The sequence below is a fragment of the Cuculus canorus genome, chromosome Z (assembly GCF_017976375.1).
Source record: "Cuculus canorus isolate bCucCan1 chromosome Z, bCucCan1.pri, whole genome shotgun sequence".
In the NCBI taxonomy this organism is placed as follows: domain Eukaryota; kingdom Metazoa; phylum Chordata; class Aves; order Cuculiformes; family Cuculidae; genus Cuculus; species Cuculus canorus.
The window spans coordinates 27,334,402-27,360,122 of NC_071441.1; the positions used below are offsets into that span (position 1 = coordinate 27,334,402).

The following is a 25,721-nucleotide window of genomic DNA, read 5'->3' on the forward strand; positions in this document are numbered from 1 at the left end:
GGGGTTTTTAAAAGATGCGTAGGTGAAGTGTCTAGGAAAAGAGGTTAGTGGCGAGCTTGGCAGTATTAGGTTTACAGTTGGAATTACTGATCTTAAAGGTCTATTCCAACCTAAATGATCCTGGCATTCTGATTCTGTCACCCAGCGGAAAGAAATCACCACCCAGCAGGCAGCCTCACTGCCTCTTAGGCTGCTCTGTCACCACAGCTTGCTCACAGTCTCCAATGCTCCCTAAAAAGTTGCTCGATATTTAACTGCTGTATACTTAGCACTGCTTTACACATAAGAAATTGTACCCAGACAAGGGCCACGCAACGGAGCCAAGGCGCTCCCAAATACCATGTTAAGAGGCCCATGTAAGAATGCCGGCTCTCTGGAGCCACCTATATCGGCGAAGAACAACTCGAGGGGCAGATGTGAACATTTGCGGGCTGCCAAGCAGGGCCGACCTGTCCTTTATTACATTGCACGGAGCGAGGCACAGACCTCAGACTTAGCTACGTACCCCACCGACGGTTGCCCGCGCGCCTGCAGTTGCTGACTGCTACCTGCTAGCAGGACGCGTCCTTCTCGCCTCCCCTCGTTCGCACCTCGTCCTCGCCTCTTTCGCGCTCCACCACCGCTTCCCTATTTCTGCTCTCCGCCCCTGGCCGGCAGCGCGCATGCCCCGAAAGGCAAAAGCGACTGGGAGAAAGAGGAGGCGGAGCGAGAGCCGGGAGCGGCGGTCGGCTTCCTCCGCCTCCCGCTCCCCACCTCGTACCCGCCTTCGGCTCCCCCCCTACCAGCGTCCCGCCCCGTGCTGCCGACTCCCCAGCACCTACCCGCGTTTCATCAGGCGTGTGAGCTCACTGCGCTGCGGAGAACACGGCAGATATTTCTGCTGCAGGGACAGAAAGGTGACTCACTGGTGGCGGTGGCGGTACCGCCGCTGGCTGTGGTTTCCGCCTCCCGCCGCCCCTCGCCGCCGCCGCCGACGTCGGAGTCCGCCTCCCTCTCCGCCTCCGCCAGCGGTATCACCTGTAACAGCATTTCTGGAATCGCTGGTAGTACCTTCACCACCAATTTCGACACCGCGATCTCCGAGTCCGCCTCCGCCAGCGGTATCACCGGCAACAGCGTTTCTGGAATCGCTGTTACCACCTCCAGTACCGCTGCCACCGCCGCTGCTGCCACCGCCGCTGCTTTGGTGGCAGCTGCCACCATCGCAGCTGCCACCATCGCAGCTGCCACCGCCGCAGCTGCCACCATCGCAGCTGCCACCGCCGCTGCTGCCACCGCCGCCGCTGTGGTGGCAGCTGCCACCATCGCAGCTGCCACCGCCGCAGCTGCCACCGCCGCTGCTGCCACCGCCGCAGCTGCCACCATCGCAGCTGCCACCATCGCAGCTGCCACCGCCGCAGCTGCCACCGCCGCAGCTGCCACCGCCGCAGCTGCCACCGCCGCTGCTGCCACCGCCGCCGCTGTGGTGGCAGCTGCCACCATCGCAGCTGCCACCATCGCAGCTGCCACCGCCGCTGCTGCCACCGCCGCAGCTGCCACCATCGCAGCTGCCACCATCGCAGCTGCCACCGCCGCTGCTGCCACTGCCGCTGCTGCCACCGCCGCTGCTGGAATTGCTGATGCCACCACCGCAGCTACCACCATCGCTTCTACAGCTGCTACCACCGCTACCACCACTGCTACAGCTGCTGCTACGGCCACCGCTGGTGCCACCTCCGGTACCACCATCGCCGGTATCACCACCGAGTCCTTGTCCCACACCGCACTCCGGGTAAGTGCCCGGCGCTTCCACCCTGATGGGCCGCGGTGAAACCCCCCCCTTCCCCCCCCCCCCCGCCTTCCCCCCCCACTTCCCCCCCCCCGCCTTCACCCTCCCCGCCTTCCCCCCCCTTCCCCCCCTTTCGCCCCCCCCTCCTTTCGCCCCCCCCCCCTCCCTCCCCCCCCTTCCTCCCCCCCCTTCCCTCGCCCCCCCCTCCGCGCGCGTGGTGGGTGGGGGTGGGGAGCCGGGCTGCGCGAGGTCCCCCCTCCTACTCGCGCGAGGCCGGGGCGGAAGTTTCCGCCGGAGTCAGAATACGCTGACTCAATGGGCTCCTGCTCCTCGTGGCGGGAGGTCCCAGCGCTTACCCTGACAGGCAAGGCCAGCTCCTGCCGGCGGCGCAATGAGACCTTCTCTTTCCCTCCCCATAAGGTGCAAGGGCTGGGTTGAAGCTGAGGGAACTGGGGGTGTTTAGCCTTGACGAGGCTGAGGGGAGCCCTTATTGCTCTCTACAGCTACCTGAAAGGAGGTTGTACCTCTGCCAGGTGACAGGGGACAGGACAAGGGGGAATGGCCTCAAGCTCCTCCAGGGGAGATGCAGACTGGATATCAGGAAAATATTTTTCACAGAAAGGGTCATTGGGCGCTAGCAGAGACTGCCCAGGGAGGTGGTTGAGTCACCAACCTGGAGGTATTTAAAACACGGGTAGACGAGGCTCGGGGATGTGGTTTAGTGGCAGATAGGGATGGTGATGATCCAAGAGATCTTTTTCAACCCGGTGATTCTGTGATTCTATGAAGCACCCACCCGCCGGGGCTGCGCTTGTGAAACGGCGAAGGTGGTGACCGGCCGGTGGCGCTGCGTTTTCTGACTGGGATTTCGGCTACCCCTGGAAGGATGGGGTGGCCAGAGTTGGCCGCCGGGCTGGGCGCAGAGCTGCTGTGAGGGCTCCTGACGCCGCTGCCCTCTGACGGGCGGAAGCGCAGGCCCCGCCCACGTGACCGGCGTGGGGCGAGTGCGTGGCGGCAGGCGCTTTTGGGACAGGCACGGGTGACCCCCGAAGGCCGTTCAGGGCCTGGAAAAGCACGGCTTCTTAAGCGTCGGATAACGATGGTTTGACCCTTGAGTTAGGGGCGTGCGTTGCGAGTAGTGGAAGAATGTGCTGACAAAGGAGCTGTGCACACTCTGGTGGGGTTGGTTCGAACCAGCATCGGCGCCTAAAGCTAGGTTTAGTAAGTGGTGAAAAGCGTTCACAGTGCACCACTTTGGAAGCGGAGAAAGTCCACTGTGGTTGGTGATGGCAGTGTGTTTGACACCAAAAGGATTATCGGCCACGGGCACAGGCTGCGCGGGGAGGGGGTTGAGTTAGCATCCCTGGAGGTATTTCAAATACACCTATATGAACTGCTTAGGGATATGATTTGGTAATGGACAGGTATGGTTGGACTCGATGATGTCAAAGGTCTTTTCCAGCCAAGGGATTTTGTTGTTCTGTGACAGTACTTTGAGCTTGCCTGCTTCGTAAAAGGGCAGACAGTGCAGTCTGTAGTTCTGTTTACGTGGACGTAGGCCTACGGCAGATTACAAGACTTCTTAAGGTTCTCTGAATGAGTCATGGTTTCTTCTGACAGTCTATGACTGTGATACTGTGTCAGAGTCAGTGTCAAGCTGTTTTGTAGCCCTGAAAGAAAACCGTAGCTGGAGGATGTTAGAAAGGCGTAAAATAATACAGCATTGGGTACCTGGAAAATGAGATCCTGTGGCCATAAGCAGGCAAGCAGATGAGTTTTGCTTGTTTACTTTTTCCTGGTTTTCTTGTTTACTTTGTTTTACTTTGAACACAGAAATGTAGTTTAACTAGACAAAGGCAGCTGTTAATTGCAGTTGTCATACCAGTGGAACATAAGTTGATTACTTAACTGCACTGAGTTTCCTTTCAGCAGTTTTGATTTCTCACAAGCATCAGCAGCCATATGTCTCTTACTGTGTCTGTTACTGATTAGGAAGGCAGCAATGCAGAGATTACTCTAAAAGGTCTCCAAGTGCTAGTACTAAATCTAAATTTTGAGAGGACCGATGCAATATTCTTACATGTCCTCAATTTGTAGCAAATTGCTTGATTACAGTGTGCCAGTTTTATTGGCCTTGGGAATAAAAGATTTGGTTGCCACTCAGTTTTTCTGCTAACCTTGCTTTGCAGAGGTTAACCAGCAGTGAAGGTGAAGTATTTTTATTCCTAACTTTTGCATTTCACGGCAGAGAATTAGCATTGTCTGCTCACGAGAGTCTCAGAAGTCTTGCTAGAACTTTATTAAGACAAAGGATTTAACTGGCTTTTTTTTTTTAAAAAAAAAAGAGTGTAGGCTGTGTCATTAAGCTGTTGAATATGTTCTAAGTTGTTAATTTTCTTTCTCCAGGAAGAGTAAAACTCGGTCTAAACTTATTTTAGAAATGCACTTCATATTCTTAGTTGAAGGGCCAGTTGTACACGCGTTGTTGCCAATTAATACTCAGTATCAGTTGTCAGACACAATATGAGCAGAGTTCGTGGCCTTGTTTTGGAAACTCCTAAAGATAGGAGTACAGACTCTACATGGCTGCCTCCAATGCTTATGGGATTTTTTTGTTCTATTTGACAAAGGCACAGTGAAAGCAGGAACTACAAATACTGGAATTAGCATTAAAATTACGCAGGATCAGCATTAGTGAAAAAGTGGGGCTCTCCTGCTGAATCAGAGGAAAAAATCAGCTATGTTATTTGCCAGAACTGTTTAGTAGGTATGAACTTGGTCTTCCTTGTCATGCACTATCCCTGTTAGAGCTGAGAGGTTTGTAATGAAGGACTTCTTTGGCTCTCAAATTGAATTTGGTTGTAACTTGCACATACAGCTCAGTGCCCAACAAGTACGCTATTTCTTAGTATGATGGTGCTTTTTCTTCTTTTCATAGCTGTGTTACTTAGCAATACATTTGCAGTATTGAATGGTATATTAACATCTATATAACCCTCTTTAAGGATGCTGATATCACTTCTAGGAGGCGGGGTGAGCAGACATACAGTTCTAAAGCCCTGTAATTGATTTTGGTGTCGTGCCAGCTCCTAATGGAGAGCTTTGTTTTATTTACAGATCCAGGATGACTCGGGAGACAAACCAGACCCCAGCGCCTATGCTGTGTCGTACGGGATGTGGATTTTATGGAGATGCTAGGACAAACGGGATGTGTTCTGTTTGCTACAGAGAGCATTTTCCGCTGCAGCAGAATAGTGGCAGAATCAGCCCCATGGGTGAGGGTGGGTGGCTTTTTCTTTATTTGTTTATTTATTTATTTATTTATTTATTTTACTTCTTTTAAAATAAAACTTAGAGAGGATGACAAGGAATCTCAAGAACATTTTTCAGGAGAGTTTTTGAATGCTGTGTTCTGGAACAGTGACTATCAAAGAGAATACTACTTTAAATTACAGTAGACATAAAAATACATTTTTGTGTAATGTGTTCTGGTCTGCTTGGCATTCAGCCATTCCTTGCTTTCCCACTTCGCCTCCTCTGCTAACATATGCTTACACAATCTCTATATTTTTATTGTTAACAGTATAGCCTGTCTTTAAATAAGAATTAGTACCCAGTAGCAGTGAAGGTTGTAGGCAGGCAATTCAAAGCTTTTTAAGAGACTATTTTATTAACATGTATTCTGCAGTTCGTTCACAACTAACATGTCAAATTCTCGATGTAGGAGCAGCCGGTGGTTCAAACAGTCTTACCTCAGATTCTGCATCTACCCAGGGAGTAGGCACTAGCCTAAACAACTGTGAACATGCTGTTGATACACCTGGAGAACCAAGGTAAGATGAAAGTATTACTTTGAGGTTTGAATGAGCTGTGAGTGTGCAGCAAGTTGAAGCCCTGCATCGGTGCTGCACTATTGCGGCGAGTTTCTGCAGGGGGAAAAGGGACAGTATACCTGACAGTGCTTTATGGATCTGTGCAAGCTATAGCTGATGAAAATACTTAGTACTGCGACGTTTAAAAGGTTGATGTTGATTTATCTGGAGACACGTGCTACAGGTTTGCCTGTTTTCTTACGGGGAAACTAAAACTGAGGAAAAATGATGTTTTGAAGGTGGTAGAAACAGAGGTCAGAAATGTTTATCGGTAGCGATTGAACAGGTAGTTTATTGATGGGTCTAGACAGTTTAAGCTTTTGTTACAAATGCAAAACTAATGTGTTTCACTATACTTAAACAGAAATGTGCCTGTTGCCGCTTTGCCTGTAATGCAGCAAGTGACAGAAATGAACATTGCAAGAGAGGAGAAAGTAGCAGCAAAGCCAGAGATTGAGCCAGGTATGCGTACAGAGTGACACTGTGTAGAACTAGTGACTTAGTGGAATCCGGCAGCTTGTTTACTTTCTAAGTAGGCATCTCCTGTTGTGGTGATGGTCTTGAACAACTCTGAAGAGGATTGTTAAGGGTGGTTTTTGAGTACTTTCCCAGAATCAAGAAAAAGGACTAGTGCCATAGTAGAGGTTTAAGAAACATGTTTGATGTTAGTAAAAAAAAATCAAAACCTGCAAGGGTGGTTTTGGCTCCTAAACCTTCACTTTTAGAAGTAATGCACTCTAAAACTGCATTTGAACAAGGGATTCCATATGGAAGTGAAATGTTGAGATTTCTGTGTATTATCTAGCAGTACAATTCCTGCTGACTCGCAGCAGTCAAAATGGCTTGCTGCATTTGGAGAATGGAGTTGTTAATAAATTCCATTCTACAGAGGAGTGGGGCTGTGAGGGAAGCAAATAGTGGTTTAAAATACTAAAAAAAGCTGTTTAGGATTCTTGAACTAATTGGGTAATGAGTAAATATAAGCAAAGCAGTATTCCTTAGAGGTAGGTTACTTGCAGCCTAATTTGCTGGGTGTGCGCTGTCAATTTAAAAGCTTTATTCTTGTACTGGAAGGTTTCAGTATTTAAGCTTCAAAATGTAAAATACTTATTTGAGGAGGTAAGGGGGGCAGCTTTCTTGCCTGTAACTACTAAGAGACCGAATTCTTATCTTTTTGTTTAACCGGATATTGTAACACACTTGTTATATGCTTGCACATATCCACTCTTTTTTATGTAATTTAATTTTTTCATGTGATTTTAGTTTTGAAACACTCATAAAACACTAAAAGTTCATGTTTAATATGAAGTCTGTTCATTCAAGCTGACAATAAAATTAACTTTTTCAGTTTTGAAGCCAGATGTAAATTGCAGAAGATGCTCCTCAGCACTGTATTAAAGTGATTTCTATCTAGATATATCTTTACCAGATAAGAGTGCTCTGGCAGGTAGTATTTAATTTCTCGGTATTTGTACAGAGGGTTTTACTGTTCGTGATAAGTCATGCTGAGTCAAGATTCTGGGACATGAACTAAAGTACCCTTACGCCGTATATTGGAGGTTTGGTTATGTAAAGACTGAGAGGAGATTTTTGCAGGTATCAACTTGCATAACAGGTGTCATCTGAAGAGCTGTTTTGTAGGTAGCTTAAAAATAATTTAGTCTGTGCTGCGATATTTATGAACTAATCTTGCCTTGTTACAAATTCGTACCTGAAATGTAGCAAGCAGGAAAGAGGAATGCATAAAATGGTACCAGTGATGAAGTAATAAGTGACTTTTATTCCTTCAGAACTTGTAGCAGGAATTTGTCATTTTTCTAGGCGTAAAGGACAGTCTTCAGTTACTGCTGACATTTTGCCTGTCTTTCAGGTACTGTGGATTGCTCTATGACAGGTAGTGTCATACAGCACTCTGTTAATGAAAACTGGAAAAACTGCAAAAGCAGTTCAAGATACGTAGATACCGTTTTAAATAATCTCACAAACCAGTAAAAGCTGTCACAGGCTTTTGTAGAGATCACTGGAAAAACTACTAGAGAACTTAAACGTGTCTCAAAAACTTGTGGGACAAAATTGCCTTCATGAGTACATACCTGTAAATTCGTGAGACAGCCTCAGCTGCTGTGTTACAGATTGGCATAAACCACAGACAACATAGCAGTATGTCCTTAAATGCTCTTCTTGAGTTTTATTGAACACCTAAACTACATGGAGTGTTGGCTGTGTTTAGCGGTGCACTGATCACTTGTCTCTCAGGCAAGAGAAGCTGCCCTAGACTTCACAGAAATCCGTCATGTCTGGACTAGTTGCGCTTTTCTTCTCTTCCTTTTTCCAGCAGCATCCAATGTTTTTCCTCTCAAGGAGGAACTGAAACAATGGTAGATATAATTTACATAGCCTCATAACAACACAGCTAATACTTTCTGTGAGGTGTAATCCTTGAAGATAATGACACAGTCATGGAATTGCTAATGAAAACAGAGTCTTAAGCGCAGTCTGACCCTAGCAGCTGAATTTCATGCTGGTGTTGTCAGATACTAACAGATCCTGAACAAACAATGTAGCCTTCAAGCAAAGTAGCTTGCTCTCCTTTAAATGTCTTCAAGGGTATGAAGTTGCATTCTCTCTAGCAAATGAAATTTTGGATCTTTCCCTTACAAGCCAGAAAATTTAAAAATGGAATTGCATCTGGTCAACTGTTAGGGTTTTCTTTCAGCAGTCTGTAGCGTGCTATTTTATTTGTGTGCTGTTGCCATTTAAGCAACTGACTTGAGAGCGTAGTGAAGCTGACAACAATGAAGCCTAATGGGTTTATTTTTCTTGATTTTTGTTGAGTTGGTTTTTTTCCTTTGTACATGTTGAGGTTGCAACCTGCATTCTCATTCAGAAAAAAATATGGCACTAGGCCGTAAGACATAGGCATACTAAGACAATTGTATCTTGACATTTAAAGGAAGAAAGGCAAGTTGAATATAACACACCGAGGTGGTTGTAATTCATATGTCTAAGGTGCTGTGTTTTCCTGTAACTTGTGATTTCTTAGTTCACTTCCTTGTTTATTTGCAAGTCTGTAGTTGAGTGGTGGCATGTGTTCCGTGCAGTTGTGTGTCGGAACTACTTCTAAGTTAATCGTCTTCAGAAGACACTTGTCTCTTGGCTTTCTACCAAGCCAGTATGATTAGAGTCATTTTGCAGCTGTCTTGCATTCAGGTTGAGATGCTTGTTATGGGTTACCCTCACCTATATTGCAGATAGAGCCAGTGTGTTTTGTCTGTGATATGCACAGTGTGTTGCAGGTAATATTGTAAGTTGCTGAGTAGACAGCTAGGTTACAAGATCCGGTAGGCTCAAGATGATAACTACATGAATGGCTTTTTATTCTGAGTGGTAGCCCCACATAGGCACTGTGAGTTAATACTTTGGGGTCTGAAAAGAGCTTTGTTCTCCAGTGAACTTTCTGCATATAGGTTGATTAGCTGTCATGTGTGACACGTGCCTAACTTCTCTCATCAGTAACCTTGCTGTTCCCATATGCCTTTTGTAAAGATGCGTCTTCAGACCACAGGTGAAGGGAGTTTTCCAAAACTCATGACACAATGCCTGTATTTGCGTGGGTACGGATACCCTTCCAATATTTGGGTTATATTAGTCTTCATTATCCTAGTAGATCAGCAACAAGTCTTCCTTGTACATCATGTTAATGCATCTTGCAGCGCCTACAGATAATTTAAGGACAAAATAATAGTTAATAAAGGCCTGCCTAAATCTGAAAATCTTTGCCTCGGGGTTTTTTGGCCTTGTAGTAATAAATCTGCTAAAATTCAAGTGAAGTAAGCCTGATTGGGTTGAGCGTAAGGTTGGGAAGGGAAATGACCACGGTGATGGAGAGGGCTACGTACCGACAGGAACTCAGTTACTAAGTGATGAAACCTGTTACAGCAGTTGAGGAGATTGCTTCTCAACATGTTACTGAGGAAGCAGGTCTACAAGTACTAATAACTACTGTTTTCCAACATCCAGTATTTGTCCGATTTTTCATTCCATGGTGTTGACGTAGAGCACTTAGCCTGATGATCAACACTTGGATTTCTGGCACAGCATTAATTTAATGTATTGAGTACGGGAATTTTACTTGGCCGGTTGGATTTGGCTTCTTGTGCCAATGAGGAGTTGTCAGGATGGTATGTGATGAATTTATATTGGCTCTGTATGTCATGGCAAAAGGACTATAATTTACAGTACTTTTTATCTAAGCCACAGGTTGATGAGAAAGTATATTTGTTCAGGACTTTTAAGTAAGGGGCAGGATAGTCAGCTTTGCCTCTGTCCTAGCCATTATTCACAAGCACATTTATGGAGGTCTAGCATGACAAAAACTCATTATCAGACTTAACTCTGCTGGTGTAAAAGAATAGGAGACGCCTTTATTCCTGGAGAATAATTAAATTGAACATTTTTCATTTGGATTTAGAGGGCTGTGTCTCCTCTTGTCTTGGGGCCTTTTAGAGTTCACTACTGCATATTATGTCCTGCTTTTCCTTCATGGAACACGTTTGAGTTGTGCGGGAAGGGTCCTGTTCAGCAGCCCTTTCAGGGAATGTGCCTTCTGCAGTTCCTTAGTATCAGTTTAATGACTTCCCGGTTCTGCTAGTTCCACAGTTTCTTCATGTCAAGGACCAACAATACCTGGTCGTTTGTAACATTTTCTCTGAGAGGGATTTATTCACAGTGACTTTGCTTTGTGGTAGCATGATCTACGAGACTGTCTTTCTGTCTTGGTGATTCCTGGGAAGCTGCCGTTTCCACGTGTGCTTCCTCGTTGGCATGATAGGCAGTGATAAAGGTTTATCCTCCTCTTGTCTTCATTTTCTCTTAGTAGGTGTTTTGAGTGACTTCAGGTTACTATTGATTTGCCCCTTATAGATTGTCGTTTGCACCTATCTGAAACAGCGTGTATGCTCTTGGCTACTCGTACACCACATTGCAAAGCTTGTGAGCGTTTCTGATTACTTTTTTTCATCTACTATGGCAGATGAACCGAGGATTGTATTTGTTCGTCTAGAAAATATTAATCATCCAGGCAAAGAATAAATTGTTTTCTCACAAACCCAAAATCATCATGAGTAGTTACTCCAAAAAGTACCAATAGCAGCAGTAATTATAACACTAGTGCTGTAACAGTTTTCTTATCCCCCAGACTTGGCAAAATGGCACTGACACTGAACTTCCCAAATGTTTTTGAAAAATATCTATTCAAGGTAACAAAAAATAAAAGTAGTAAATGGCCTTAGTTGCTTTTCAGGGCTGTTGCTATAATGTATGAGAAAATACTAGCAACCGTTGTTTTATTGCATGATTTTTTTTTGGTGATAAGCACTGAAGATTCCTTATTATCTTTGAGAGCTTGTCACTTAAATCTTGTTTGGAGCATGAAGTTCTGACTTGGTGCTGTCTTATTGTACAGTGAGTTATGAGGCTTTCTTGGTGTCAGTGGTAATAGCGAGATGTTTTCCAAAATACCTGTGAACTTGGTAATGCAAACGCAATTGTAAAAAACCAAGCAAGAAGCGTAAAGTTAGAAAAAACTCAATGCAACTGTTTCTTCATGTCTGCAAAAAAGTCCACTTTTCATGGGATACAGTGGTTACTGATCCAAAAGAATCTCTCTCTGTTAGCATCCGATGTGCATGAGGTTGCTTACAAATAAGTCCTTAAGGCATACGTACTTCCATTTATTCCAGAATGCATTTTGCAGATTGTTGCATTTTAGAACAATAGATGTCATCATACAGATGGGATTGTTCAGGAGAACTGTACCAGGAGCAGATGTTAAAGTTGTGCGTGTTAACACCTTTCTCAGCTTTCCTCTGTTTCAGCTTAGATATGAAGACTATATTAAAAGTCTTGGATTCAAAAATATACTTTTTAAAACAAAATTAACAGATTCATAAAAACTCACAAAAGGACAAATTTGTGTCCTTCAGGGAACTTAATTAAAAGGTGACACAAGTTTCTCTGAGGGTATTTGAAAAAATTACTCGTTTTGACTATGCCTGCTTGAACACTTAACACTGAATACATAAATACAGATATTCAGTGTAAAGCTGCACTTTGTTCTTTATAATATTGAAAGGTGTTGAAAACATGAGGGCTCTTTTGAACCTTATGTGGTTTGTAGCTGTGTTTTGGATCTATCACAATATCAGTGACTTGCTGTCTGCTGTATTGGTGAACTGGTATAGGCACCTGACTTCACAAATGTAGTGGCAGAGTAATCTCATGCTATGATAGTAGCACACTACTGAATTTCTTTTGTTTCTAAAAATATCTTCCTATTAGTTTTATTCTCTACAGATATTCCCCTCTGTTCAGAAAATTTAGCTGTGATGGTATTGGTTTTGGTTTACATTAAATGCTCCTTGATCATACAATTTTTTTAAGAAATAAGTGTGTACATTTCTGGAGTGCTTTCCAAGCCCTTAACGCCTGCCTAAGTGTAACAAATAAGTGCCTTATTTTCTTGCCGGTGGAATTGTGGGGAAAATCTGTTTGACTTGTGTAAGGCCAAAAGAGAAGAAGAGAGTATCCAAAAATCCCCATCTATTTCACACTTCCATAGACTAGTCTATGTAGTACTTTAGACGGCAAACTTCAGGGTCTTAATAGGGGCAATTAATCCTTAAGGAATACACGTATGCTACTCAATAGCGAGTTAAGTCAGGAAAAAGAAGTTTATCCTTTATTTCTTTTGCTTGCTTTAACAGTTGTCACTCAACCAGGCCCATCAGTTTCTCAACCTAGTACTTCTCAGAGTGAAGAGAGAGCTCCTGAACTGCCCAAACCAAAGAAGAACAGATGTTTCACATGCAGAAAGAAGCTTGGCCTTTTAGGTATGAGAACACTTTGTCAGTTTTGAACAGATGATGATGATTAGTTGCCACTTGCTAGATGAAACGTAATGAAATACCTATACCGTGAAACTTACTTGCTTATTCAGAATCTAAACAACTTAGTACAACTGTTCATTTTTCTTACTCTCTGTGTCAGAGTTGACGAACATATCCCCATTTCAGTGACTAAACCCTTAATTTAGAGCTTAAATAAATATGAAAAGCTTCTTAGTGATTTTGCTTGTTTTTCTCTATACAGGATTTGACTGCCGATGTGGAAACGTATTTTGTGGATTTCACCGTTATTCTGACAGACACAACTGCCCATATGATTACAAAGCAGAAGCCGCAGAAAAAATCAAGAAAGAGAATCCAGTTGTGGTGGCTGAAAAAATCAAGAGAATATAAGTCAGAATATAAGGCATTTCTGGCACCGCTGCCACCATCGCAGCAGCCACCGCCGCTGCTGGAATCGCTGCTGCCACCACCGCAGCTACCACCATCGCTGCTACAACTGCTACCACCGCTACCACTGCTGCTACCGCCACCGCTGGTGCCACCTCCGGTACCGCCACCGCTGGTGCCACCGCTGGTGCCACCTCCGGTAGCGCCACCGCTGGTGCCACCTCCGGTACCGCCACCGTCGGTAGCACCGCCGGTATCGCCACCGCTGGTGCCACCTCCGGTACCACCATCGCCGGTATCACCTCCGAGTCCTTGTCCCACACCGCGAAGCGTTTCAACGCCGTGAAACGGCGAAGGTGGTGACCGGCCGGTGGCGCTGCGTTTTCTGACTGGGATTTCGGCTACCCCTGGAAGGATGGGGTGGCCAGAGTTGGCCGCCAGGCTGGGCGCAGAGCTGCTGTGACGGCTCCTGACGCCGCTGCCCTCTGACGCGCGGAAGCGCAGGCCCCGCCCACGTGACCGGCGTGGGGCGAGTGCGTGGCGGCAGGCGCTTTTGGGACAGGCACGGGTGACTCCCGAGTGCCGTTCAGGGCCTGGAAAAGCACGGCTTCCTTGAGTTAGGGGCGTGCGTTGCAAGTAGTGGAAGAATGTGCTGACAAAGGAGCTGTGCACACTCTGGTGGCGTTGGTTCAAACCAGCATCGGCGCCTAAAGCTAGGTTTAGTAAGTGGTGAAAAGCGTTCACAGTGCACCACTTTGGAAACGGAGAAAGTCCACTGTGGTTGGTGATGGCAGTGTGTTTGACACCAAAAGGATTATCGGCCACGGGCACAGGCTGCGCAGGGAGGTGGTTGAGTTGGCATCCCTGGAGGTATTTCAAATACACCTATATGAACTGCTTAGGGATATGATTTGGTAATGGACAGGTATGGTTGGACTCGATGATGTCAAAGGTCTTTTCCAGCCAAGGGATTTTGTTGTTCTGTGACAGTACTTTGAGCTTGCCTGCTTCGTAAAAGGGCAGACAGTGCAGTCTGTAGTTCTGTTTACGTGGACGTAGGCCTACGGCAGATTACAAGACTTCTTAAGGTTCTCTGAATGAGTCATGGTTTCTTCTGACAGTCTATGACTGTGATACTGTGTCAGAGTCAGTGTCAAGCTGTTTTGTAGCCCTGAAAGAAAACCGTAGCTGGAGGATGTTAGAAAGGCATAAAATAATACAGCATTGGGTACCTGGAAAATGAGATGCGGTGGCCATAAGCAGGCAAGCAGATGAGTTTTGCTTGTTTACTTTTTCCTGGTTTTCTTGTTTACTTTGTTTTACTTTGAACACAGAAATGTAGTTTAACTAGACAAAGGCAGCTGTTAATTGCAGTTGTCATACCAGTGGAACATAAGTTGATTACTTAACTGCACTGAGTTTCCTTTCAGCAGTTTTGATTTCTCACAAGCATCAGCAGCCATATGTCTCTTACTGTGTCTGTTACTGATTAGGAAGGCAGCAATGCAGAGATTACTCTAAAAGGTCTCCAAGTGCTAGTACTAAATCTAAATTTTGAGAGGACCGATGCAATATTCTTACATGTCCTCAATTTGTAGCAAATTGCTTGATTACAGTGTGCCAGTTTTATTGGCCTTGGGAATAAAAGATTTGATTGCCATTCAGTTTTTCTGCTAACCTTGCTTTGCAGAGGTTAACCAGCAGTGAAGGTGAAGTATTTTTATTCCTAACTTTTGCATTTCACGGCAGAGAATTAGCATTGTCTGCTCACGAGAGTCTCAGAAGTCTTGCTAGAACTTTATTAAGACAAAGGATTTAACTGGCTTTTTTTTAAAAAAAAAAGAGTGTAGGCTGTGTCATTAAGCTGTTGAATATGTTCTAAGTTGTTAATTTTCTTTCTCCAGGAAGAGTAAAACCCAAAAATACATTTGCAGTATTGAATGGTATATTAACATCTATATAACCCTCTTTAAGGATGCTGATATCACTTCTAGGAGGCGGGGTGAGCAGACGTACAGTTCTAAAGCCCTGTAATTGATTTTGGTGTCCTGCCAGCTCCTAATGGAGAGCTTTGTTTTAATTTACAGATCCAGGATGACTCGGGAGACAAACCAGACCCCAGCGCCTATGCTGTGTCGTACGGGATGTGGATTTTATGGAGATGCTAGGACAAACGGGATGTGTTCTGTTTGCTACAGAGAGCATTTTCCGCTGCAGCAGAATAGTGGCAGAATCAGCCCCATGGGTGAGGGTGGGTGGCTTTTTCTTTGTTTGTTTATTTATTTATTTATTTATTTATTTTACTTCTTTTAAAATAAAACTTAGAGAGGATGACAAGGAATCCAAGAACATTTTTCAGGAGAGTTTTTGAATGCTGTGTTCTGGAACAGTGACTATCAAAGAGAATACTACTTTAAATTACAGTAGACTTTATAAAAATACATTTTTGTGTAATGTGTTCTGGTCTGCTTGGCATTCAGCCATTCCTTGCTTTCCCACTTCGCCTCCTCTGCTAACATATGCTTACACAATCTCTATATTTTTATTATTAACAGTATAGCCTGTCTTTAAATAAGAATTAGTACCCAGTAGCAGTGAAGGTTGTAGGCAGGCAATTCAAAGCTTTTTAAGAGACTATTTTATTAACATGTATTCTGCAGTTCGTTCACAACTAACATGTCAAATTCTCGATGTAGGAGCAGCCGGTGGTTCAAACAGTCTTACCTCAGATTCTGCATCTACCCAGGGAGTAGGCACTAGCCTAAACAACTGTGAACATGCTGTTGATACACCTGGAGAACCAAGGTAAGATGAAAGTATTACTCTGAGGTTTGAATGAGCTGTGAGTGTGCAGCAAGTTGAAGCCCTGCATCGGTGCTGCACTATTGCGGCGAGTTTCTGCAGGGGGAAAAGGGACAGTATACCTGACAGTGCTTTATGGATCTGTGCAAGCTATAGCTCATGAAAATACTTAGTACTGCGACGTTTAAAAGGTTGATGTTGATTTATCTGGAGACACGTGCTACAGGTTTGCCTGACTAAACCCTTAATTTAGAGCTTAAATAAATATGAAGAGCTTCTTAGTGATTTTGCTTGTTTTTCTCTATACAGGATTTGACTGCCGATGTGGAAACATATTTTGTGGATTTCACCGTTATTCTGACAGACATAACTGCGCATATGATTACAAAGCAGAAGCCGCAGAAAAAATCAAGAAAGAGAATCCAGTTGTGGTGGCTGAAAAAATCCAGAGAATATAAGTCAGCCCCCTTGTGAAAAGACTGACTAACTTGTTCAGTCTCCGTTTTTACTTCGTTATTAAAAAATGTTCAGGTTTTTGCTTCTCACTTTGTTCTTCTCAGTTATTAGATATTAAAATACGTAGAGTTAGTTCATATTTATGTATTTTGCATAGTCATGCTACCCAGCATCTATGTTGTATTGTTATTATGCAAGTAATAAAAACTGTGTACAGAAAGAAAGACTTCCTTTGATTTTTCTTTGGTTTTAGTTATTGCTGTAATCAGAAGGTGACCTTATAGAGGTTGAGGTGCAAAGTTAGTGCAAGTTCTTATCGATGTCATCTTTATGCCTAAGGCTGCCTGTGTCCTTATTTCTTGTTTGGATATTGCAACTTCTTTTAAGATAACTTGCTTGACCAACTGAAATACAGATGATTACTTGATGGCCTGACTGAAATGTCAGCAGACGACAACAACATGCTAAAGGAAGCAAAGGAAAGCATTAGCAATGAACTTTGAAGGTTTCTTTCATTCATCTCCAAAACATCTTTTCAGTGGATCTGTTACAATAGAGCCTGATAGAGCCAGTACCCTGACGACACATTCTATCCACATCTTCACCAGCAGACCTGGGCAGAATTATTGTCAGGTTCAGCAACCAATACTGTTAGTTAAATGTGCCAGATTTATCCTTCCCATTGAGAAGAAGGACAGAATACACAGCATATTGTTTTGGAGGAAGACATATTCATTGTGTAAAAATCACTTAAATCTGAAATGGATAATACACATCCCACCAGTCAGCTGATACTCATACAGTAAGTTATGACTGCAGCCACTGTATATAGCTCCAGTTAGGGAACACAGAAATGATCTGGGACTTCATTTTCCAGGATTAATTCTATAACTTAATGATGGAACTGCTTTAAAGCATCAAAATTACCATTTTTCTACCTTTCTTTATTAATCAGCTACTCCACTGCAGCATAAAATGTTTTTCTCCTTATTGCTTTTGAACTTAGGAATGCCGTGTAAATTAATATTTGAGGAGAACGTGCCTGGGTTTGATACTGTCATGTTACAAAGTGTTTCAGGATGGGTAATAGTACTGATTGTGGTCGTTTGAGTGTCTCAGTCTTCACTGTCTACTTTTTCAAATGAGCAAAGGCTGTACTTGGGAAGACTTGTTGAAGTTACCCATAGGCTGTGCCAAGTGATGATATTTCCAGAGGTCCCCCTCCTCCTTCTGAGTTCCTATGACAATGCTCCTGAAGCTGGATCACAACCATTGCAGCACAATGCTATTTTTAATCTATACATAGGTGACAACTATTCTCAATTACGTTAGTATGACTGTGGAGCAAGTTCTTAGTTTGGGGGTTTTTCTTTTTTTTCTTTTTTTTTTTTAGTTGTTTTGCGTGTTTTGGGTTTTTTTAGAGATATATATATAGGGAGTTATGTGCGTATTAAGGAATTTTGTATATAAAGTTCAGTCATCTTTTTCAATATTCTTCCAGTTAACATTCATCCTCAAAGAATTCAACTGAACAGAAGCCTGATGTTTGCAATATCATATATTGTAGTTATAAAGTGACCGTCTCGGTGTAAGACAAGCTGAAATGTCAGCATAAGACGACCTTCCCTAGTGACAGACCAGGGCCACGTTTGCTTAATGTACCACCAAGGCTGTGTTGCTCATGAGACGTATTTAAGTCCAAGGAAAGTGTTAGAGTCACTGACAGCGTAATAGCTAAATGTACTTACTTAATTGGACTCAAGACATCTTAGCTGCCTGCCACTCCACTTTCTAGGCTAAAACTACTTTAATTCAGGCGAAAAATGAATTGGTTTTGCTCTCCTCCATACCCACAGCCAGCCAGTATCATCATATTTTTGTCTGCTGTTAGGGAAAAATCTACAGTTTTAAAATGCATTGTTAATGGGTTTTGTTAGGTTTTTGAGGTTGTTTTGATAGGGCTGTGAGCACTGTTAACGGTAAGTCACTTCTAACCTGCTCTCCTTGGTTCACATTTCCAAGTTCTTCCTATGCTCCTTCTGATGGTACAATAATGAAGTCAATATAAATAGAGGTAATATGACATAAAGCATACACTGAAGTGATGATGCAGTATGGGGCTCTGCTCACAGCAGAACTTTTCTTTCAGCTTGATTTTCTCACTGCAGCCATAGGGATCTCAGTCCTTTTACGCAGTGTCTGAAAGATGTCTTTAACTGTTAGCCAGGTGTATTTGGAGATTTGTATTTGGACTTCTTCGTACTGGTTTATTTTCAGAATTCATTGACAGTTGTCTTAACACATGGTTAATGTATTTTGTTTTATGAAAGCATTTTGGTGGCAATGTTTAATCGGCTTCTGGTGTATTTTTTTGTGAAAGACATGTCAGAAGCACAAGTGCTTGCCAAGGTACTGCATGGCAAAGACGTAGGTAGATAAATGCTCAATACAGCTCAGACCTTTCATCTTCAGATACCTACAGCGCCCTGCTAATATTTTTCCTTGTTTGGTGATTTTGCAACACAACAAGACAGTGTGAAGTCCCACTGTGCATCCTCACTTGGAACATCACCAAGATTGCAGCACAGATCTGAAGAAAAGAAACCAAAATTAAGTAACTGTTCTTCATTCCCGTTTACCTACTGTTTACCTTTTATATTGATATTGCTTAAAACCCACACAGTTGTCTTATTTGCTGATGAGGGTTTTCCATGAGCAGACAGCATTTGTACTGTAGATTTAAAGTTTACTTTAACAGGTCAGTAATAAGGTGAACACATGATGAGTATGTCCTGAATTCCCAAGGAAGACTCTGAGACAGTTTGGGCACAGGAGCTTCCATAGTGCCTCTGGGAGACCAGGCCAGACTAGGTTTAAACAGGATTATTCTAAAGTAGATTTTCCTTCATTGCATGGGTTTTATGAGGAGCAAGTAGGTTTATGACCCTGGAAAAATCTTGATTCCTTTCAGTCTCGTTACAGTCTTCAGAGTGAGAATCAGATAGTTCCTTCAATTGCTATACTGGATTCATTTGATAAATGACACTCATTCAGATTTGTGTATTTCTGCTGGAAGCTCACATTCTGTCTGACATTGTGGGACCCAAGATGTTTTGCTGCTATTACAGTCACCACAACAGCTCATGGAAAGTTCACCAGCTACTGGATTTAGTACAAGGAGGATGCAGGGACAGGCAGGAGAGTTGAGACTGCCACACAGGATTTGCATAGGCTGCTAACGGGTTTAAGTTTCCACCTTGCTGCCAAGACAAATTGGCAAAATAGCTTCAAGCAGGTAGTAGTGAGATTGAGGTTGGCATTTTCAAGGTTGGCTACCCAAGTCTGAGCTCTTAACCAGCAGCTTTCAGAAATGCATTTACATGTGACTTAAGGTGATATTTTTGCTGATATTAGTAATTTAATCTGTTACGTGTAAGCAGCTGACAATTATTAAAGGACCTAAAGTGGGAACAGATCACCGGCTCCTCAGTAATATTTTCTAAGCCAGAGTTTGGATATCATATCATGTTAGGAAATAGCCTCAAGTTACAATTTAATTTACTCAGGGTTTCACATAAGCAGAGGTTGTTCTGTTTAACCGTTTGTCCTCTAGTGAGAGTGAATCACAGGTCAGCACAGAGTAATTTCTTAGTGTTGTCCAGCCTTCAGTAAATACAGGCATTTAACACTTATCTGCAAATAGCTACTAGAGACCAAACGTTATGTCACTGAATGATACCATCAAGACTTTTACAGCCCCCTTCCTCTTTGTTTTACTGAGCCTTTCGGATGGTGAGTAGGGTTGCTGTTCCCAGTGAACAGAGGTAAGGACGACACGTGGAAAGGGGTCAGCAAGGACACAGCACTGGGGCCCAAGCTCCAGCTGAGCCATATTACCAAGCTGTTGACATCAGCTTCTTGAGTCTCCTGCAGCCCTACTTTTTCAGCCCTAAGAGAAGCAGTTGCTCCCTGATTTGTTTTTACCGGTGGTTCAAGTTAAAAAGCCACATTTCAAAGAATACCACAGATCACGGAGAGGGTGGGTAGGTTATGCTGCCGTGATCTGGGGATACCCCAAGTGCAGACCAAACCCATCCTCCAGTGGGAGAAGACCAGGGAGGTGCAACAGCCCTTTGGCTGGGACCTGCGCAAGTACTACAGAAGCCACATCTCCATCACATTGAGCAGGCACGCAAAACCAGATGAAGCCTAGAGGTAACCATTTCTATTTTTACCTTACAGCAAACACTGCCCCAAAATACCCGTGTACTCCAGTGTACTTCTACAGAGGCTAAAATCCACTCAACACCATACTTTGTCCTCAATCGGGCTATTAAAAATCTTCAGTTGCTGGCATTTCAGCTCAGGAAGCAGCTGTGTCACGCTCATGCCAAACAATAAAAGCAGCAAAATGGAAGAATATCCTTACGCTTCTGCTACCAGGCCTCAGAAACATCCTTACTGCTTAACTAACTCTCACAGCAGCTTCGGGTTGCCTTTGCTTTCCTCTTTGCTTTCCTGCCCTTTCTCCTCCTTGTACCACTTAAACAGTGTGAATAAAACCTATCTGTGATCTTCTTAAAGCAGTTCACATAATTTGAAAAGCTTGGGCTTGGGTTTTATTTTTTTAATTAATCACGGTAAAAGGTTATGTCAAGAATGTATCTTTGCAGATCTTACTAGTACTGGAGAAAGGAAATTAATATACGCACAGCAAGCTTCTGACTAGAAGTAGTATGCTGGTTTGCACTACAAATAGAGGGCTATTTTTAAAAATGCTGACAGAAGAATGTCACTATTGACTGCAAGTCCTAAATAGTCTGGATAACTTCCACTTTTTTTCTACTAACTATGCCTTTTTTCACAGCATGTTTTTCTAGCATCATTTAAGTTACTGTCTTCTGTTTATTTCCTTAACCAAATATAACTTAGTTGGAGTAGGGGCAAAACGATTGCATGAAATTGTGTTTTCCCAAACCTGGTCATTGTATTTCTACAAAGTCTGTAGTTCAAACACACCTCATTGGTGCACGGCTCTGTTCTAAATGAGAAATGGATCTGAAAATCCCTGTCTCTTGGTCTCCTACTTCAGTTGTCCAAGTGCTGTCTGTAGAGAAGCTAAGCCTTGTGATTTTCAGAGACCAGACGCACACTTTTTCTTTTTCAAAATTTTATAGTGGTTCACAATGAGGAACTCTGTGTCATATTTAGGTGGTCTGACATACAAGAAGCAGTGTGTAAGAGCATTTGTTCTATTTCTATGATGCTACTATAAAATGCTTAAATAGGAGTTTCCAAGCCCACTGACAAATATTTGAAACTCTAGTGTTATGTTCAACTGTAATTTTAGTATTGAAAAGGCCATGGTTCCCTAAAGGTGATCTTTCTCTGCACAGTAAATAGAGCGAGGAAAGTGCAGTAGGAGCTATTTATGCCAGTGGGAGACACCACACAGATCATGCTCATGCTTAATTTGTCTGATTATTAGCATGCATTTGTGGGGGCAGTGGAGGAATCTGCTTATTAAATATCTCTTTCAAATTCATTAGCTCAGCTCCCATATTTTGGGGTAAAATATGTAGAGATTTAGTGAATGCAGCGAGTCACTAGCTCCGGAAATGTAAAGGACAGTTTAGTGCATTTAGCACTAGCATCACATATACAATCACCACTTCAGAAGCCTGGCTAAATAACTGAACCTCTCAAAGCAATTATTTAGGCAATATTAGTAAGGAAGGTGCAGTGTTCTCTATTGAACAGGCAAAAGGCCCCTTTATAAGCATTTTCCCATGCTGTTACTTTGGAAGTATGTGGTAAAATTGTGTGCGCAGAAAGGTTTAACTCCCCCAAGGGAGAATGAGCATCACAGAGGGGAGTAATAACATGCAGTCTTTCTCTGAATATCAGAGGAAGTTGCTTAGACTTTTGCAGCCAGTCAGCAGTGTCTTTCTTTTCTCCAGAGAGGGACAGGCCCAGCAGATGAATCGCAACGCTAAGAGAGATGAACATCACTATATCCCTCCTCTTGGCAGGGAAGCAGTAGAAGAAGAGTCCAGCTAGTTTTTCCTGGGTTCTGACAAAGACAGGAGAAGCAACAGCTCCATGCTGATTTTCTTTCCCTTTGGTGTGAAAGGATGGATAAGTCTTTTTAAAGCACTGAAGTATTATTACAAAGTGGTTCTTGGTAATGTCTAGGACTTCCATTTTGTAACCTTCTTCCACAAGGGAAAGCCAGGGGAAATTTTGATGGTCTTTGTTTCTATGAGAATGTTGGGGTTGCGTGATAATCTTCAGTTTAGATAACAAATTACAAACACCCTTGCTACATACCAAGAGCGTGTATTTCGTCCACCTGTTCCACGTTTGTCACCATGATATCTGAATGCTTACTTCATTGTACTTCGGAGGACAATTTCTTGTACTTGGAGGACCAGTGCAGAGAAAGGAAATCTCCCCTTGTTTCTCTCCTCTCTTTCTATGCTCTGGCATACAGCTACTGCTCTCTTCTTCATAGCACTTATCATCCCACACGTTTGTACAGGGAGGAAGAAAACATGGACACTTGATACTGTTAATCAGAGTTGGATGAAGACAATGATGTTAGCGTACAATATTTTGTCTAAAGTCTGGCCAACCCTGAATGTGATGCCGTCCTTCAGCAAGGCCCAGCTCAACATATCCATCGGCCTTGGCACAGGGATACCAGGCATTTCCGTGATGACAGGTACATCTCAAGCTGTTGTTCCCCTTGCACAATAGGTACAAAATATTCCACTGCTTCCAGGTCTATGAAATGATCTGTTTTGCTTGGGAGATAGGTAGAAGTAGCTGTTACTCTATGCTTTCTGTGAAACCAACCCCGTCCACTTCATGTGTAATTTGCTTGTCCATCCCTAAGCTTTCTTTGTTGAAACAAATAGCAAAATAAATACATGAAAAAAAGCCTTTTGACAAATCCAAGTCAAGATGATAAGAAGCACGAAACATTCCAGCTTTTCATTGAAACCAGTTTGAAGGACAGTGACGCTAATGGAAAAGGTGACAGTGCATGATTCACTACAACATGCAGTCCAGGAAGCAGGAATGTGTCAAGGCACTCAGTCTGAAACAAACACAAGAAATGATTGTACTATCCAACACATAAAAAACAGCTACAACCCACAGTCACTGGATGTGATATCAAGCAAAAATGTGCAAGTTTCAGAAAGGGATTAGACAAACTAAGGAGCTAAACCAAACACACCCTCACTGCCAAGTCGGTTTTAAATATCTTTGGTGTGTTGGTTGAAAGCAGGGTGGGGTCTAGAGGGGAAGGTTCCTGCTGTGTCTTGCTATCCTACTGCGGGTCCACGTTTATCAGTCCTACTAGAAATAGGACAGTTGTACTAGATAAACCATTGGTCTGATCTGACTCAGTCCCTGTTACATCCTTACATAGGAAGGAAGAGTACGGTTATCTCTGCAGAAGGATAGGTGTGCCAAGCAGTGGACGGTGTGCCATTAAGGACATACCCTTCCTTTCTCCACATGAAGAACATAACACTGTCAATAGCTCTGGGGTTCCTGACCCCACTCCGCTTTGCTGTAGTTTTTCTCCAATTTCATTATTTTCAATAAATGAGAAGGGGGTGAGATTTCTTTAGTATGAAGATGGAGGGGCCAGAGTTATTAGTAGAATGGCTGAAGTCCTCTGTGGATTCACAGAAGACATATTGTGTAGAAGCAAGAGTTGCTCAAGCCACCTCGGTGCCTAGTCCCACAACAGCCTAATACTCCCAGGAGGACTTACAGATCACATTTGCCAAGAGACAATCTGTTCTATTTGCAATGGGTGAAATTTTATTTTCTTTCTTCTTTTCTTTTTCATATATTTTTTTTCTTTTTGTTCATTTGCATTTTAATTATCAGAGAGGTCACAGAACAAACATTAGCTTGCAACAACTTTATGGTGCTAACAGGCTAAGCTGCATTTTGTGTATACCCTAGAAGTGGTAATTCGCGAACTAATGATCGGAGCAGCTCTTTTTCATCATCCCAGAAAAATTATTCCAGACTGACATAGGGATACAAAAAACACTGCTTCTGTGATCTCTCAGGTGAGCACTTGTCTCACTGAATTGTTCAGAGATATGAACTCTTTTACTTAAAGCCCATGCTGGATACATTTCACCAGCTGAGAAAATTCCTAGTGAAGAAGGTTTTTCTATCCAAGGTGATAGTTAAATTCCACTGAAACTGATGAAATATTTGAAACAACACTATTGTCAAAAGACTTCTTTTCCACCAGAGAAATATGTCTCACTGTTCTTTACTGTAGCAATAGTGTGTTTCTCAGCGCAGTCAGTTATGCCTGAATAATTGCATCTCTCATTACAGTTTAACGTCCCAGCTAGAAAAAAAAAAAAGCCACTCCTTCCAGCATTAACAACAGATGCTCTGTGCTCAATTGCAAATGATCTTAAAGGTCTTTTCCAACTTAATTGATTCTGTGAGGATTAATTCCGTAACTATTCTCTGCATCAAGTCTACATATAAGTTTTTACCCAGAGTGGGGAGATCCCACTCACTAAGTCTAGGTTTTAATTTTTCATAAAGGAAGGGGCCGGCCTTTTCCCAATCATTTGAGTTCTGTACCTGATCATTCGATTTCTGTACCCGATCATTCCATTTCTGTAAATGCTGGCTAGCGTTCCGAACTAATTCTTCCTTATCTCTGTCCTGAACTCCCCCTCCGTCGGTGACACCTCGAATCCTGTGTTCAGTTGTGGGCCCCTCACTGCAAGAAAGTCCCTGAAGGGCTGGAGCGTGTGCAAGGGGTTACAAAGCTGGCAAACAGTCTGGAGTACTGAGAAGCAGCTGAGGGAAATGGGGCCCTTTAGTCTGGAGAAGAGGAGGCCAAGGGGAGACCTTATCGCTCTCTATAACCACCTGAAAGGAGATTGTAGTGAAGTGGGCGTTCATCTCTCCTCCAAAGTAACAAGTGACAGGACAAGAGGAAACTGCCTCAAGTTACGCCAAGGAAGGTTTAAATATTAGGAAATATCACTTCTCTGAAAAGGTTGTGTGTTGCAACAGCTGGGGGTTGCTTCAGGAAAACCCCCAGCACAGATCAGTTGATAAAGACAGACGCGCTGGAGCCTGTCCGCCACAGGCCCTGGGAGGGAGTGAGACAGGAACTTTAACAAAGATTGCTGGCTTGATCGCGGGTACTCGTTGTTGAATGGCAGGAAATTGTCGTTAAGTGAGGCAGAAGACCCTTTTGTATTAGCCAATACTGAGCTCGCTTTTTGTAATATGTATGAGCCTAAATTAGCTGTAACTGGTATAAACATAAGTTAGCTGCACAATAAAGACGACATTTGCTTGCATCAAGCTGCGTCCCGTCTCTTAATCGCGGCAAACTGGTGCCCCGTGTGAGGAAGGCTGATAACCACCTATCTGTGTGGCATGCCGCGAGTCCCTCGGAACTTTGAATGAGCTGCTGGAAGGAAGCAGGATCCTGGCCAGGAACAATCCCTCTGGAGAACT

General features: G+C 43.4%; 3 protein-coding genes across 7 annotated transcripts in view; 2 read left to right on the forward strand and 1 right to left on the reverse strand.

The window, feature by feature from the left end:
- Positions 1-831: 831 nt before the first annotated feature.
- On the reverse strand, positions 832-1,557 carry LOC128850377 (antifreeze protein Maxi-like). The gene has a single exon (XM_054054026.1). It carries the CDS (start codon positions 1,555-1,557, stop codon positions 832-834), a length of 726 nt encoding a protein of 241 aa, XP_053910001.1.
- LOC128850501 (AN1-type zinc finger protein 5-like) lies at positions 1,431-12,958 on the forward strand. Of its 5 annotated transcripts, none has more exons than XM_054055065.1 (6): positions 1,431-1,771; positions 4,886-5,043; positions 5,493-5,601; positions 6,005-6,102; positions 12,405-12,530; positions 12,790-12,958. In XM_054055065.1, exons 1-6 carry the CDS (start codon positions 1,620-1,622, stop codon positions 12,936-12,938), a joined length of 792 nt encoding a protein of 263 aa, XP_053911040.1. In that variant the 5' UTR covers positions 1,431-1,619; the 3' UTR covers positions 12,939-12,958. The 5 variants fall into 5 exon arrangements, with proteins under 5 accessions (XP_053911040.1, XP_053911039.1, XP_053911041.1 ...); XM_054055064.1 differs by having other exon boundaries at positions 1,439-1,771; positions 4,886-5,049; XM_054055066.1 differs by lacking the exon at positions 1,431-1,771 and adding an exon at positions 2,049-2,188 and having other exon boundaries at positions 4,886-5,049.
- An 860-nt stretch (positions 12,959-13,818) lies between these two features.
- LOC128850504 (AN1-type zinc finger protein 5-like) overlaps positions 13,819-25,721 on the forward strand; it is a 33,346-nt gene continuing 21,443 nt past the window's right edge. Inside the window, exons 1-4 of the mRNA XM_054055091.1 lie at positions 13,819-14,937; positions 15,023-15,180; positions 15,632-15,740; positions 23,272-23,278. Of these exons, the coding sequence (XP_053911066.1) occupies positions 15,030-15,180; positions 15,632-15,740; positions 23,272-23,278 (267 nt within the window). The 5' untranslated portion in view covers positions 13,819-14,937; positions 15,023-15,029. The remainder of the gene's footprint in view (positions 14,938-15,022; positions 15,181-15,631; positions 15,741-23,271; positions 23,279-25,721) is intronic.